This window comes from Gorilla gorilla, chromosome 2 (genome assembly GCF_029281585.2).
Source record: "Gorilla gorilla gorilla isolate KB3781 chromosome 2, NHGRI_mGorGor1-v2.1_pri, whole genome shotgun sequence".
Lineage (NCBI taxonomy): Eukaryota > Metazoa > Chordata > Mammalia > Primates > Hominidae > Gorilla > Gorilla gorilla.
In genome coordinates this window covers 152,673,144-152,687,530 of record NC_086017.1, presented here as the reverse complement: position 1 = coordinate 152,687,530, position 14,387 = coordinate 152,673,144, and the positions used below count along the sequence as shown (strand labels likewise).

The following is a 14,387-nucleotide window of genomic DNA, read 5'->3' as shown; positions in this document are numbered from 1 at the left end:
ATAATAATCTCTGCTGGGCTTTACTGCATTATACCTGGTCTGTGTATATTTGAGTTTGCAACTCCTTAGCCAGTTAATCTTCTAGGTTCTCCACAGCTATAAAATCTGAGAGACAAAAAAAATAAAAAATAAAAAAATAAAATCTGAGAGACAACACTTGAAATTTAAAAAGCACAGAGTAACACTGATTTCTAATGCTTTCAGATATTAACACTTATTGCCAGTTTAACCTGATGAACACTACAAGAACTGGATATACATGTAAGTACGAATACTCCAGTACATTTCTATCAAATAAGTTATCCATTAAGAAAACTATGAAAAGATACTTTATGAGTATCACTACTGCTCATGTTAGAACCAACACTTAACTGAGCACAAAATGCCAGGCAGTATACCGAGTCATTTAACCTTTTCACAACTATGCCATATGATTAGTAAAACTACTATTCCTAATTTGTAGACAAGGAAGCTGAGGCTCAGAGAGGTTAAGTGATTAGTAGAAAAGTAGCAGAAAACCATGCTTTAAACATGCTACCTTAGCCTTTATCATTTAATCAGTTTTCACACACTTAAAAAATATTTTGTATATAATAAATCTTACACAAGAAAAAAACACTCCCATTGATTTATCTTTAACAGTTCTGAATGGAGAAAGGAAGAGAAGAACTGTCTTTATCACACATGACCTTCCAAAGAGTCTCAAATTTACCCCCTTCAGAGTACATCAGATTGCTGCAGGGTATGAAGAAACAAAAACAAAAAAAGGAGGGGGGACTGTCAAGAACTACTGAAAAGAAAAAAGTTATGTAGCTGTTATTTCCTTCCTTAGTGGCTCCTTAATTGTCATCTTGAAAACACCACTGGAAAGTTACACATTTGTGATATTAATCAGACAGAGAATGAGAAATAGTACCAATAGGCATATGGTGACTGCTGGAATATCTACCAGCAAGCAGAGTTTTCCAATGCATAAATTAACATGGTGAGATAACTCAGTTGTCAAGCAATTTTCCTCACTCCTGGCAAATGACTTGTATCTGTAAAATAATCCAAGAGTCTATAATCCCACTCGATTGGCAATCTTTAAAAAATCAACACATTGGCCAAGCACGGTGGCTCATGCCTGTAATCCCAGCACTTTGGGAGGCCGAGGTGGGCGGGTCAGGAGATCGAGACCATCCTGGCTAACATGGCAAAATGCCGCCTCTACTAAAAACACAAAAATTAGCTGGATGTGGTGGCGTGCACCTGCAGTCCCAGCTATTCGGGAGGCTGAGGCAGGAGAATTGTCGAACCTGGGAGGTGGAGGTTGCAGTGAGCTGAGATCGCACCACTGCACTCCAGCCTGGTGACAGAGGGAGACTCCGTCTCAAAAAAAAAAAAAAAAAATCAACACATTAAATAACTCCTACCAGAAATCTGGTTCTGCCTAAGAACAAGGCACTATGATAAAATGAGGTAGTACCAGTGAGCAAACACTTGAGTGGGCACAGGACTCTAGGAATATGACACAGTTTGGGTGGCTAGCTGAGACTCAGTGAAGCAAAGAACTGTTTTTTCGTGTGTGTGGCTATAAAACCTGAACTATATATAAGTACAATTCCACATAAATAAGGCAATCCTGTATAGTGGTATTATATCACAAGGGTTTTTGTGGCTATAAAACCTGAACTATATATAAGTACAATTACACATAAGTAAGACAATGGCTAGTGACAAGACAAAGTAAATGCATAAATACCACTGCAACTCCTCAGTGATAAAGTCTACAGAACATAATCGGGGCTAGTTGCTGCATGGAAGTCATGTGCACAATAACTATCATACAGTTATCTACATTGCTATCATATTAATCACTTTTCACTGAAGCTTAGTCTAGAACAAGAAGTTAGGAAACTACTATACGCGAAAAGGCAAGTTTCACAAGGTATTGCCAGGAAGTGTCTATGGGTTATATAGATACGTCACCAAGTTGCGGGCAGGATCTTCCTGTGGTTTGCCTTGCCCACTTCCGGTTTCAGTTTTGAATGTGTGCTGATCTACAAGCTCCCTACAGACCCCTTCCTCAAGTGGCAAACCAAACTCTGAAGTACATATGGCAGGAATCTCTTCTGGGCTAAGCCAATGGTACCTATAGCTACAAGAAGCTTAGCAAGGCTACCAAGGTGACCAAGAGAGCCTGGTATGACAAACAAAAGGAAGGCAAAAAGCCAGGTGCTGGCAGAACTCAGGGCTACATGGACAGGCTATATATGGGATATGGCTGTTATTTCTGGTGACAGCATCCAGGGGGCCAAAATAGGATTCATATTGATCTTCACCCCCACCCCCACAAAAAAAAAGACACCTAGACACATAAAGAAGTTACACCCATGAGCATATAAAGGTGTGTATGTGTATATCTGTGTGTGTGTATGTATCTGTGTACACATATCCAAGAACCACTCAAAAGTACATACAAACCCACATAAGCAGTTAGGCAGCTAAAATAATTACATTCATGAACCCCCAAAACAGGCCAGAAGATAAATTCTTATGGCATTCAAACATCATTTTATTGAATATCCATTACATTAGACCATAGCCAATTTAGGAGTAATTATCAACTTCTTGACAATATAAATGTATTCATCAATTCCTTCCAATATATCATCCGACAGGCAGCTTTGTAGAGAAAGGGATGTGGGCTTTGGTAACATAAAGACTTTCTGAAAACTTGGCTCTGCTCCTTTACAGTCCTGAGCAAATAACCTCTGTCTGTTGCTTCTTCTCTAAAATAGGAATAACAATCTTCTTCATGAAATTGGATTACATGAAATATTTTGCAAAGTATCCTAACACTACATCTGGAAACCAGTAAATACTCAATAAACATTAGTTCACCCCATCTACCAAGAATATTTTATATAAAACTGTAAAATTCAAAACTAAAATTCTGTACCACTCACACAAACGTCATATTTTAAAGGTTCAAAAATTTTCAGACCCTTTTTACCACATTTCTCTGAAACAATGTATTAAAATTTAAAAAAGTTTTTCTAACATAAACAATTAGTCAAACAGGCAAAGTATATAAGAATTTGCTGTATTATTCCTACTTTTTTTTTGAGACAGGGTCTCACTTTGTCACCCAGGCTGGAGTGCAGTGGTGCGACCTCAACTCACCGCAGCCTCAACCTCCTGGGCTCAAGTGATTCTCTGGCCTCAGCATTCCAAGTATTAATAGCTAGGGCTAAAGACACACACCACTATGCCTGGCATTTTTTTTTTTTTTCGTTTGTAGAAACGGAGTTTTGCCATGTGGCCCAGGCTGGTCTCAAACTCCTGAGCTCAAGCCATCCACCCTCCTCAGCCTATTCTTACAATTTGTAAGTTTGAAATTATATCAAAAGTTACCAAAAAAACTTAACAGAAAAGTTGACTTTATTTCTTCTATAGCACTCAAAATGTTACAAAACCTAACATTTGATTACTCTTGTTTTGCAGATAGGATAGTCTTCCAAAGTAGAGCAACAGAGACTGGCACAGCTTAAGATTAATACTGTATCAAGTTCATTTATATAAATAGTTACTTTTGACAATATAATATATAAATATACTCCCTATAGGAAATCAAACCATTACAGGTAAGGCTAACTCCCTCTTCTTTTTTTTTTATTATACTTCACGTTTTAGGGTACATGTGTACAATGTGCAGGTTTGTTACATATGTATACATGTGCCATATTGGTGTGCTGCACCCATTAATTCGTCATTTACATTAGGTATATCTCCTAATGTTATCCCTCCCCCCTCCCCTCTCCCCCCACCCCACGACAGGCCCCGGTGTGTGATGTTCCCCTTCCTGTGTCCAAGTGTTCTCATTGTTCAATTCCCACCTATGAGTGAGAACATGTGGTGTTTGGTTTTTCGTCCTTGTGATAGTCTGCTGAGAATGATGGTTTCCAGCTTCATCCATGTCCCTACAAAGGACATGAATTCATCCATTTTTATGGCTGCATAGTATTCCATGGTGTATATGTGCCACATTTTGTTAATCCAGTCTATCACTGATGGACATCTGGGTTGGTTCCAAGTCTTTGCTATTGTGAATAATGCCGCAATAAACATACATGTGCATGTGTCTTTGTAGCAGCATGATTTATAATCCTTTGGGTATATACCCAGTAATGGGATGGCTGAGTCAAATGGTATTTCTAGTTCTAGATCCCTGAGGAATTGCCACACTGACTTCCACAATAGTTGAACTAGTTTACAGTCCCACCAACAGCGTAAAAGTGTTCCTATTTCTCCACATCCTCTCCAGCACCTGTTGTTTCCTGACTTTTTAATGATCACCATTCTAACTGGTGTGAGATAGTATCTCATTGTGGTTTTGATTTGCATTTCTCTGATGGCCAGTGATGATAAGCATTATTTCATATGTCTGTTGGCTGCATAAATGTCTTCTTTTGAGAAGTGTCTGTTCATATCCTTCACCCACTTTTTGATGGGGTTGTTTTTTTCTTGTAAATTTGTTTGGGTTCTTTGTAGATTCTGGATATTAGCCCTTTGTCAGATGAGTAGATTGTAAAATTTTTCTCCCATTCTGTAGGTTGCCTGTTCACTCTGATGGTAGTTTCTTTTGCTGTGCAGAAGCTCTTTAGTTTAATGAGATCCCATTTGTCAATTTTGGCTTTTGTTGTCATTGCTTTTGGTGTTTTAGACATGAAGTCCTTGCCCATGCCTATGTCCTGAATGGTATTGCCTAGGTTTTCTTCTAGGGTTTTTACGGTTTTAGGTCTAACATTTAAGTCTTTAATCCATCTTGAATTAATTTTTGTACAAGGTGTAAGGAAGGGTTCCAGTTTCAGCTTTCTACACATGCCTAGCCAGTTTTCCCAGCACCGGCTAACTCCCTTTATCCACCACTGAGGCAATCACTGCTATCTGTACAACTGTTCAGACCTCTTTTTATGTATTTATCCATCTACATGCAGAAAAGTAAAATGTTTTGAGATTTAAAAAAATACACAGGATACTACACATATTATTCTACAACTTGCTGTTTTTACCCAACAAGACATCCTGGAGTTCTTTCCTTTCATAACATAGATATACCTCATTCTTTTTAGTTGCTATAGAATACGTGTATGAACATATTATCCATTTTCCTACCGATGTACATTTAAGTCGTCTCCAATTATTCTGTTTTACCAACAAGGCAACATTGAATATCTTTGTATATGCCTCTTCTCTAAATGTACAACTGTTGATGCAGGGCAAATAGGTAGAAGTAAAAATGCATGGTGTATAGACATTTAAATTCTTAACAGATATAGCCAAAATGCTCTCCAACATTGCTTTATCAATTTAAACTCACAGCAACGAGGAAAATACTTATTTCCCTAAACCCTCACCAAAGACTGAGATAAACTTTCCTTTTTTTGTAAATTGATGTTTCAAAATTTTATTTCCCTAATTTTTACTTTACCAATATTTTCATGTTTACTGGACATTTGTATTTCCTTTCCTGTGAGATGCCTATTCGTATCCTTTATTTTTCTAATGGCCTCTTGTTTTTAAGTCTGTATGAATTATTTATATAATCTGGACATAATAAATAGAGAGGCATAATAGCATAGTAGGTTAAGAGTTAACAGGATGGACTCTAGAGCCAATCTGCCCAGTCTGATTGATAGCTCCACCATTCACCAGCCATCTAACCTTGGTCAATTTACTTAGCTTAGCTATTGTGTATCTGTTTCCTCATAATATGTAAAATGGGGATAATAATGGTATTTTTAGAGTTACTGTAAGGATTAAATTAGTTAATACGCATAAAGTGCTTTAAAACAGTGCCTGGCAAATAATTAAGTGTTATACACATTTCCTTTGTCTGAAGGGTACACTGCAAATATTTTCTCCCAATCTATTGTCTTTTAACTTTTGTTTATAAGTCTTCACTTACCTTTTCTCAAGCAGTTCTTTCTCAATTTCTCAACCATCAGACGTTATATAAGTAGATGAAACTTACAACTGACTGCCCTCACTGGATCTCACAATCACCTTAAGAATAAATTCAGGCATCAGCCAAAGTATACAGATTTTTTAAATCTTTGCACAGGTTTTAAAATAATAGCTAACTTCCTTACAGCATAAAGCATTTTCTCACAAATCAAGAAGACTGTAACTCACAAGAAAAAAAAAGGACAAAAGAAATAGACAAGTTCACATAGCACATCAAAAAAAATGGCTCTTAAAAATATGAAGAGATCCTATAACTTAATTTCAAGCCTTAGAAAAATTTAAAATTTAAAAATTAGGGCCAGGCGCAGTGGTTCACGCCTGTAATCCCAGCACTTTGGGAGGCTGAAGCAGGCAGATCACGAGATCAGGAGATCGAGACCATCCTGGCCAACATGGTGAAACCCCGTCTCTACCAAAAATACAAAAATTAGCTGGGCGTGGTGGCACATGCCTGTAATCCCAGCTACTTGGGAGGCTGAGGCAGGAGAATCGCTTGAACCCGGGAGGCGGAGGTTGCAGTGAGCCAAGATCGTGCCCTGGTGACAGAGCAATCCTCACTCTCATTTAAAAGTGCAAATTAAAACTACAAATTAAATGTTCCTTTTTATTTCATAGACCAGTAAAGATTAAGAAGTTTTAAAATACACCCTACGTGGGTATAAAGAAATAGGCAGTCATACATTGCTGGCGAGAGCTTAAATTGCTATAGTTTAGCATTGTCTTTCCAAAATAAAAATGCACATATCCTTCAATTCATCAATTTAACATCTATCTAGAAATGTATCCTACAAAAAGACACTCATATTAAAAATGACATGCTTACAAGGTTATTCATTGTAGTAATGTCTGTAATAGCAATGACTGTTTACAACCTAAGTGTCAACTAATAGGGGACTGGCTAAACAAACTGTGGTACAGCCAAATGATGAAATATTATGCAGTTGTTTAAAAAATAAGGCAGATCTCTCTTTATGTGAATGTGAAAAAATCTTCAAGCTATGCTGTTAAGTGTAAAAAAGCAAGATACAGAAAAATGTATATATTTTGATATAATTTGTATGTTGGTGGAAGGAATATATTAGTGCACATAAATTTATGTTTGTAAATGCTTAATTTCTGGAAGAACACACAACAAAAAGGATATAACAAATTGGTAATGCTTGCTTCTTGGGAGGGAATGGCTAGAAGATAATGAAAGGAAGGAATACTTTTCAATGTATATACTGTTTTGTACCTCTTGAATTTTGTACCAAGTGTTCATATTATCTAATCAAATAGAATTAATACATCAAATATATATGCAAACAAACTAAAATCTCACTGTAACTACACCAACCTTTCTACTGATACCTTTTAAATGATAGCACGGCAGGTTGCCATCATTTAGGTAGGGTTTGTGGCTAATCTATTTGTGACAAAAGCTGAAATTCACCATCCTAGCTGCCCAACATCACCCCCTATGGAACTTTTGAAACCAGAAATTCTGACTTAGTAGGTCTAGGGTAGAGTCTAGGCATCATAATTTTTTTAGTTCACAGGTCATGGTGACAGACAGTCAGAACTGAAAATAGCTGAGGTAGACCATGGCACAAGTAACTAAACATCCAGGTTCAATCTCCACCTAGGTCATAACCATAGTTTCATCACTAATCCTAACCACTTCACAAAGTTCTTAAGAAGGAACAGTTGAGAGTGTGTAGACGGCACAGTGAAAATCTTACCACCTCTCAATATATAAACAGATAAGTAGTATAATCTCTGTGTATTAAATGTAGTACATTTGCAACATTCATAGTAATAAGTTAATCTCATATAGCATTCTAGAAAGAACTTTGATAATAGTGGACCAGTGCCGAACAGGCCATCAACTGTGTGACACTTGCTGTCTCTGTTAGATTCTTCATTTGTAAAATGAAGGGTAAGAACCTTTATTTTCTCTACCTTCATGTTCTCTACCTTCCAGCTTTAAATTTCTATAATTGTCTAAGAATACAGATGTCTAAAAACAGCTATTGCTTAGTATAGACTTTAGGATAAAATAGGATCTTTCATCCGATTCATGGCTTTTTCAGTCCAGTGGGTTAGTGTCTCTTAACAGACCCTTAGATATGTATTATGTGCTGCTGAATTAATTAAGTCACAGAAAAAAAATTTAGAATTCAAACGCTCTTATCTAATAAATCTTAAATATTTTTAAAACAGTGAATCATGCAAAACAAGTGTACTAAATACATTTAAACACTAAAATAAAGCATCTGATGTACTGCCTTAAAGCAAATGGTTCAAGTTAAAAAGCAATAATCAAAATGGTAGAAGGGATGTTAAAGACCACATCCAAACCTCTAATTTCACAAGTAAGGAAATACGGGCTCAGCAAGGTTAAAGAATTTGACCAAAGTCATTGTCATTAATGACAGGAAAACAAATTTGTCATTTATGGTTCTCTGTATGTGTACTGATACAAACTTTTAATGTTTATCACTTTAGATAGGGGTTTTTGATAACTAAAATTACATACAAACCTAAAGAGATGCCATAAAAATGTCTTAATACACATAAAAAGCTTAACTTACATGAATATATGACTATACAACAACATTTTGTTTGCAGTTCTCAAAAGGGAATAGAACTTTATTAGTAGCAAAAACATGTAATCTGATATTATTGTCAAATAATTTCATAAAGCACATTAACAAGGAAATAGGATTAGCAGCTATGATTAAAGGATAAAAAGATGGTTTTATTCTGGCTATATTAGTCACTTAAGGATCTATTCAAAGAGTTCTGAGTTTTAAAAAAACAACTCTATGAACTCATTGAGGTTTACCTTCCGTCTTCCACAGAGCAAATGATTAGCAGACTGCTCTGTGAACTTTTACAAAGAACCCTTTTCTCCCTAGTTTCTATCCATCTGAAAGATGGATTCTTCCTCCATCCTAAATAACTCATCATCTCATTTCAAATATCTGATAAAAATGAACTCTTATCATGAATATACCCTTTTTAATCTCTTCCACTCAACTTTACTGGATAGTCAATAAAATGTTTTGATTTATACTTCACAGAATTAAATAGACGGTTTTATTCAAACCTGTCATGTCAAATTAAAACACTTAATGTGTAAAGTATGAATATGAGATTTTCTTTTCCAAGCTCCAGGACCAATTAGTAACAATATTCAAATACCCTAATAATAAGTAATCAGAGCATTAAGAAAAATTTAATCTTTTTCGTAACAAGGCAACTTTGGCATCAATTCAAACCTAAGCTTAGTGGGCACTGTGATTTTGAAAGGGATGAACTTCCTGATGCAGACTCATACAGTTTTCTCTTAATACTAACACCTTCTAGTTTTTTTAGGTATACAATTTATAAAATACTTTCATATCTAGTAATTATCCACAGGATAACATTGTGAGGTAGGGCATATTCTAAAGGCCTATTCTGTTCTAGGCATTGTGCTGACACCGGGATGATTTTTAAAAAATGAACAAGAATCAATTCTATCTTGAAAGAGCTCACAATCTAACAGGAGAAGTGAACAAATGATTTCTATGAAATGTGCTATCATAAGGAAATGAGCAAGGAATTGTGATTCCCCAACAGCAGAGATGCTGGCCAGAGATGGCACTGGAAGTGTCTCAGAAGGTTTTGGGAAGGAGATCACATAGAGCAGGCTTTTGAGGGATGAGTAGGAGCTTCCTGACATAAAGGTGGGGTGGAGTAAAGAAGAAAGACAATCCCAAGCAGAGGGAACAACCTGTATACAATGGATAGTGGAAAAGCATCATTCCCATTTAAAAGATGTGGAAGGTAAGCTTCAAGATAAGTGAGCTGGCTAACGCCATATGAAGATTAATTAACAACGTTTAAAGAAGAATATAGGTCTTCAGATTTTAATCAGCTTTGTACACCTGGAAACTCCAGTATACGTTGGACAAGAACATCAGATAAAGATTAGTTTTTATCTCCTACTTTACTCCTTCCTAAGAGATGGTCGGTGTATGACCCAGATCCTGGGGAGTGAGAAAGAGCGGGCAGAGATGAGGAGGGGCAGAGTAGGGAGGGAGGCTTATTTAAACCTCATAACAATCCTGTGAGATAGGTATTTTTACTATCCCCATTTTATATATGAGAATATGAAGGCCCAAAGACATTAACAAAAGTTGGAAATTAGGTGAAGATTCAAACCCAGGTAACTAACTTCTTCACCCAGCCTCTAAGCTCAAGCACTTAACCATACCCTAGAGATCTTCCCTACTCTGTCAAATAACCCTAGGCTATTCTTGGTCTGAAAACACCAGAGAAACTAAGTGAGTTTTGGAACACACAGTCCCACAGATCTCGCACTGTATCACACATCTGAAAATTCACACAAAATTTTCCCATTTGGCTCTCTTATTGATCTGGTATTCCTTGAGTAGATAAGCCCACACATATGGTGGCATGGGTGCTCTCCGCAACATTTTTACAATCTAATGTAATTGGATAAGAGGAAACTTAACAAGTGCTAATCAAAAAGGAGGTAACCAAATAACAGCATGAAGCCTGAAGATACATAAAGGAGGAAGCCCCAATCCCTCTTTTCTGTTTGAGTACGGTTTTTTGTTGTGTGTTTTTTTTTTTTTTTTGAGGGGAGGAGGGAGCATGCAAATGTGTTTCAGGTGTTCTAGCATACTTGCTACTCGCTACACAGGAGTTCAGACCGAAGAATGGAGTCGAGTACACCCCTAATTTCCTTTATCAAGGGTTCATATGACAACCTTAGGATATCAAACAACCAAACTCACCTCTTGAAAAAGTTTAAGGAAGCAGACAATTCAGAACTGTCATGGTTTCCTAGCGCAAACTGCAGCAAATCCAGGGTTGCTGACAATATTTTGTCTTATAGATGGATCTCGAATTCCCTGGGTTCGTTTGAGCGCATACAAAACACCTGAAACATATTTGCATGCCCCTTCTTCCCTCCTCCCCAGCCCCCCGGCAAAAAAAAAAAAAAAAAGTACACTCAAGCAAAAAAGGGGTATTGGGGCTTCATCCTTTATATATATTGAGGTCTCATGTTGTTATTTTGTGACCTCCACCTTTTTGGTTACCACTTTTTGTTAAGTTTCCTCTTGTCCAATAGACAAATATCTGTCCAACTGACAGATATTTCACCTTGTGAAGTATAAGGGGAAATAATTACAGGAATGAAACCCCTAAAGAAGGTTATGGACTACTATCTCTTGAACATTCAAGATACATAAACCAATCCATCCTCACTTTTCACTGGGGTGATGTGCAGTTAAAAGTCCTATGCAAGTCCAGAAATAAGAAAATTTCTTCAGGCTAATTTTCAGCCCCTACAGATCTCTAACTCTCCAGAAAAGAGGCTCTCAATCAGTAGTATAAAATCTGCCAGCACATCTCCTAGTGGGCACTATCAGGCTTTCTTCCAAGGTTTCCTACTGTGGTGAAGAGAAAAGCTGACACAGTTACACCCTCCCCAAGCTGCTTAATATCTTGTCAGAACCACCACCGTCTCATTTCTGTGACCTTGACACCTGCTAATGACTCTTCCAACCCCTCAGTCCCCACCCTACAAAACCCACATGTTAGTTTCAGGGAAACAGAAAACAGCATCTCTTCACAAGGTTCTGAATGTCAACCAACTGTGGATTACATCATTTAAAAGGAGGACAAAGAAATGGGAAGGAAGCTTCTGTATATAAGTATAAAAATACATTTTTTTTTTCTAGAAAGCAGACACTCCATAACCTGAGCTATAAGATAAGCAATTTAAAAAGCAAGAAACTGACTAGGATAACAGATACAATACTTCAACTGTGGTTAAAGCAGTAATATCATTCCCAGCAGCTGGATGATCAATCTCCAAGCCAGGGTTGCTTTAAACCATAGAAACAAAGTGGTTTTTTTGTTTTTCTTTCTTTTAATGTGTAGACCCAAGTTTCACTTACAAAACTGTTCTTAGTGGTCTTTGGCATGGGGCAGACAAAAGCACAGGACAACTAAGTCCTTCTGGAAATCCTAACCCTCAATTCCAAGACATGTGTATATGTAGTTCCATGGTAAAACCTGCAGTTACGTACCAGTGAGTCTCCAATAGACAATGCCTAGCATCAAGTGGCACTAAGAAAGTGGTAAAAATCTGGAAAATCATATAAAGGGAGAAACTTTGGCCCATTTACAGTTTTCCCAAATGTTAAATTAGATATATGCAAAAGTTGAAAATAAAATTTTCCCCTCAAATATAAGGTTACAGAAAAAAGAAAAAATAAATAAAATTTAATCTGAATTCTGAAAAGGTTTTATGCCCTAGAAAGTAACTTTAATTTTGGGAACTAAGATCTACCTCTCTGGTGTCACTTTCCAGGTTTTAAGAACTGTAATCTCTTAAGAGCCCCAGGACTACCTCAGGGAATAAAAAGATAAGAAAAGTTAACATGTCTGCTTCTGAGGTTTCATAAAATCCCAAATACGTGAACCACCTGAAAAGAGGAAAAGTGGGAGAATGTGAGCTCAACAGTACTGGTATTAGAGGAGAGGAAAATTTTACATCCTGCCCAGGAAAGAATTGTTAGCCACTTTAATGCAAGTCAATTTTCTTCAAAGTGAAAAGTACGCCCTCATAATTGAGGGTTATTTATAAAAAACATGAAGCATGTTTCCAATCTGAGAATACTGCATGAAGAAAATAATGCTAATTTTCGACAAATGCAAAAATAAATGTTATTGATCTCTCTTACAAACAGAAAACAAAAAGCACTTCATCTAAATAAACCACCGTGAAAAAAAAAATGGCAACCTGACACCAAAGGGTCGTTTTTAAAACTAAAATGTTCAAATGACAGAACTCAAATGATCTGTCCACAGTAATGCTCGGACAACTCTGAGCAAAATTTCGTATTTAGTCAACTGGTAGGCTCGCTCACTAAAGTAGCAATTACACGCATGAGAAGGAAGGGAATTAAGCGGGCTGAGTGCGGGCTGGGTGATTGTGTTTTGAGACCTGCTCACAGGAAGCCACTACATCCTGCCTTTAGTCCCGCCTGTCACGCCGTCCCTCGATTCAAGTCCCCGCCGCAGCGAGGTGGGGCAAGCACAGGTGTCCCGCCGAGCTCCTCCCGGGGCGCTCACCCGCGAACAGACCGCGCGGTAGCCACTCGGGCCCCAGGGCGGCCCGTTTCCTGCAGCTCAGGGCGCCTTTTTCAACCTCTCCCAGGCTCGCCGAGCCCAGGAAACGAACAGCCCCCTCCCCTCGGGCCAGCCCCACTTACCAGCCCGCCACCTCCTCGGGCCGCGCCTCCGTATAATTACTGCTCGGCTCCCACCGCGGGGCCGCTGCCCAGCGCCCGCAGCCGCGCGAAGGCCTGAGTCTGAGGGCGGCCGGAAGCTCCTCACGCCCCCGGACCGCGCCCCCGGCCGCGCCCCGGACTCCAGCGTCCCCGCGTCCAGGCCGCTCCCCACGACCGAGCCCCTCACGCCGGCGCAGCCCGGGCTCTCCCACCCCAGGCCCATCTCCAGCTCCCACTCCCTCCGGAGAGCAGCAGCCCCGGCCCACGCCGCCCCGTCGAGGCGACGCCGCCCCCCAACACACCCCCTTCCAGCCTCAACCGCGCCCGGCCCAGGCCCCCTCCCGGGCCCGTGATCCCAGCGCAGCTCGGCGCCGCCACCGCCGCGAACCCGCCGCCCCCTCAGCCTCGCGCCCAGCGCCGCCAGGGCGTCCCCTCAGCCCAGCCCCCGCTTACAGATCTTGCCCCGCAGGCTCTGCAACACTCGAACCTCGCGACTATCCTGGTCCCCGGCCTCGGGCTCTGCAGTTGCACTCGCCGCTGGCGCCTTGGAAGAAGCCGCCGCAGCAGCAGGCGCCGCCGCCGCCATGGTGCCGCCCGGCCCGTGCCGCAGCCCTGCCGCCTGCGTAGCCGGGCGAGGCGGAGCCCAGCAGCGGCCTAGGCCCAGGCCAGCCGCGCGCCTGGCCCCGCCCCCGGGCCTCGGCCCGACTCGCCCCGCCCCGCCCGCCGCGGCCCCGCCCCCGCCCCACCCGGGTCTCCATTCACCGCCTTCGCCACCCCCGAGCCGGGCTACCGTGCCGAGAACCGTACTCCCGGCTTGGGGCGCTGGCTAAGGGTAGCTCCCAGTCGTGGCTCTGAGCGGCCTTAAAATCCCCACCAGGAGAACGCCCCGGCCCTCCCGTGATCCCTAAATCCTCCCGGGAATTGGGCTCCCCCAATGAATAGACCTGCACATCTCCTAACGCTCGCGGGAAATACAGGCCCTTCCCAATCAGGGAAACTCCCTGTGGGAAGAAAATAGAATGGAATTTGGCAGGTGGGTGGACCTCAAAAGTATCTTATTCAAAAGGAGGCAAGAGA

At 40.2% G+C, this 14,387-nt stretch overlaps 1 protein-coding gene across 3 annotated transcripts in view; it reads right to left on the bottom strand.

The window, feature by feature from the left end:
* The window catches only part of RASA2 (RAS p21 protein activator 2), a 128,777-nt gene extending 114,788 nt beyond the window's left edge, over positions 1-13,989 (bottom strand). The window contains exon 1 of one of the 3 annotated variants that reach the window (XM_031009715.3): positions 13,764-13,989. In XM_031009715.3, coding sequence (XP_030865575.2) covers positions 13,764-13,896 — 133 coding nt within the window. In that variant the 5' untranslated portion in view covers positions 13,897-13,989. Of the gene's footprint in view, positions 1-13,292; positions 13,549-13,763 lie in introns of those variants that run through there. The other 2 variants (XM_031009714.3, XM_055383106.2) reach the window with 2 other exon arrangements.
* Between the last annotated feature and the right edge of the window lie 398 nt (positions 13,990-14,387).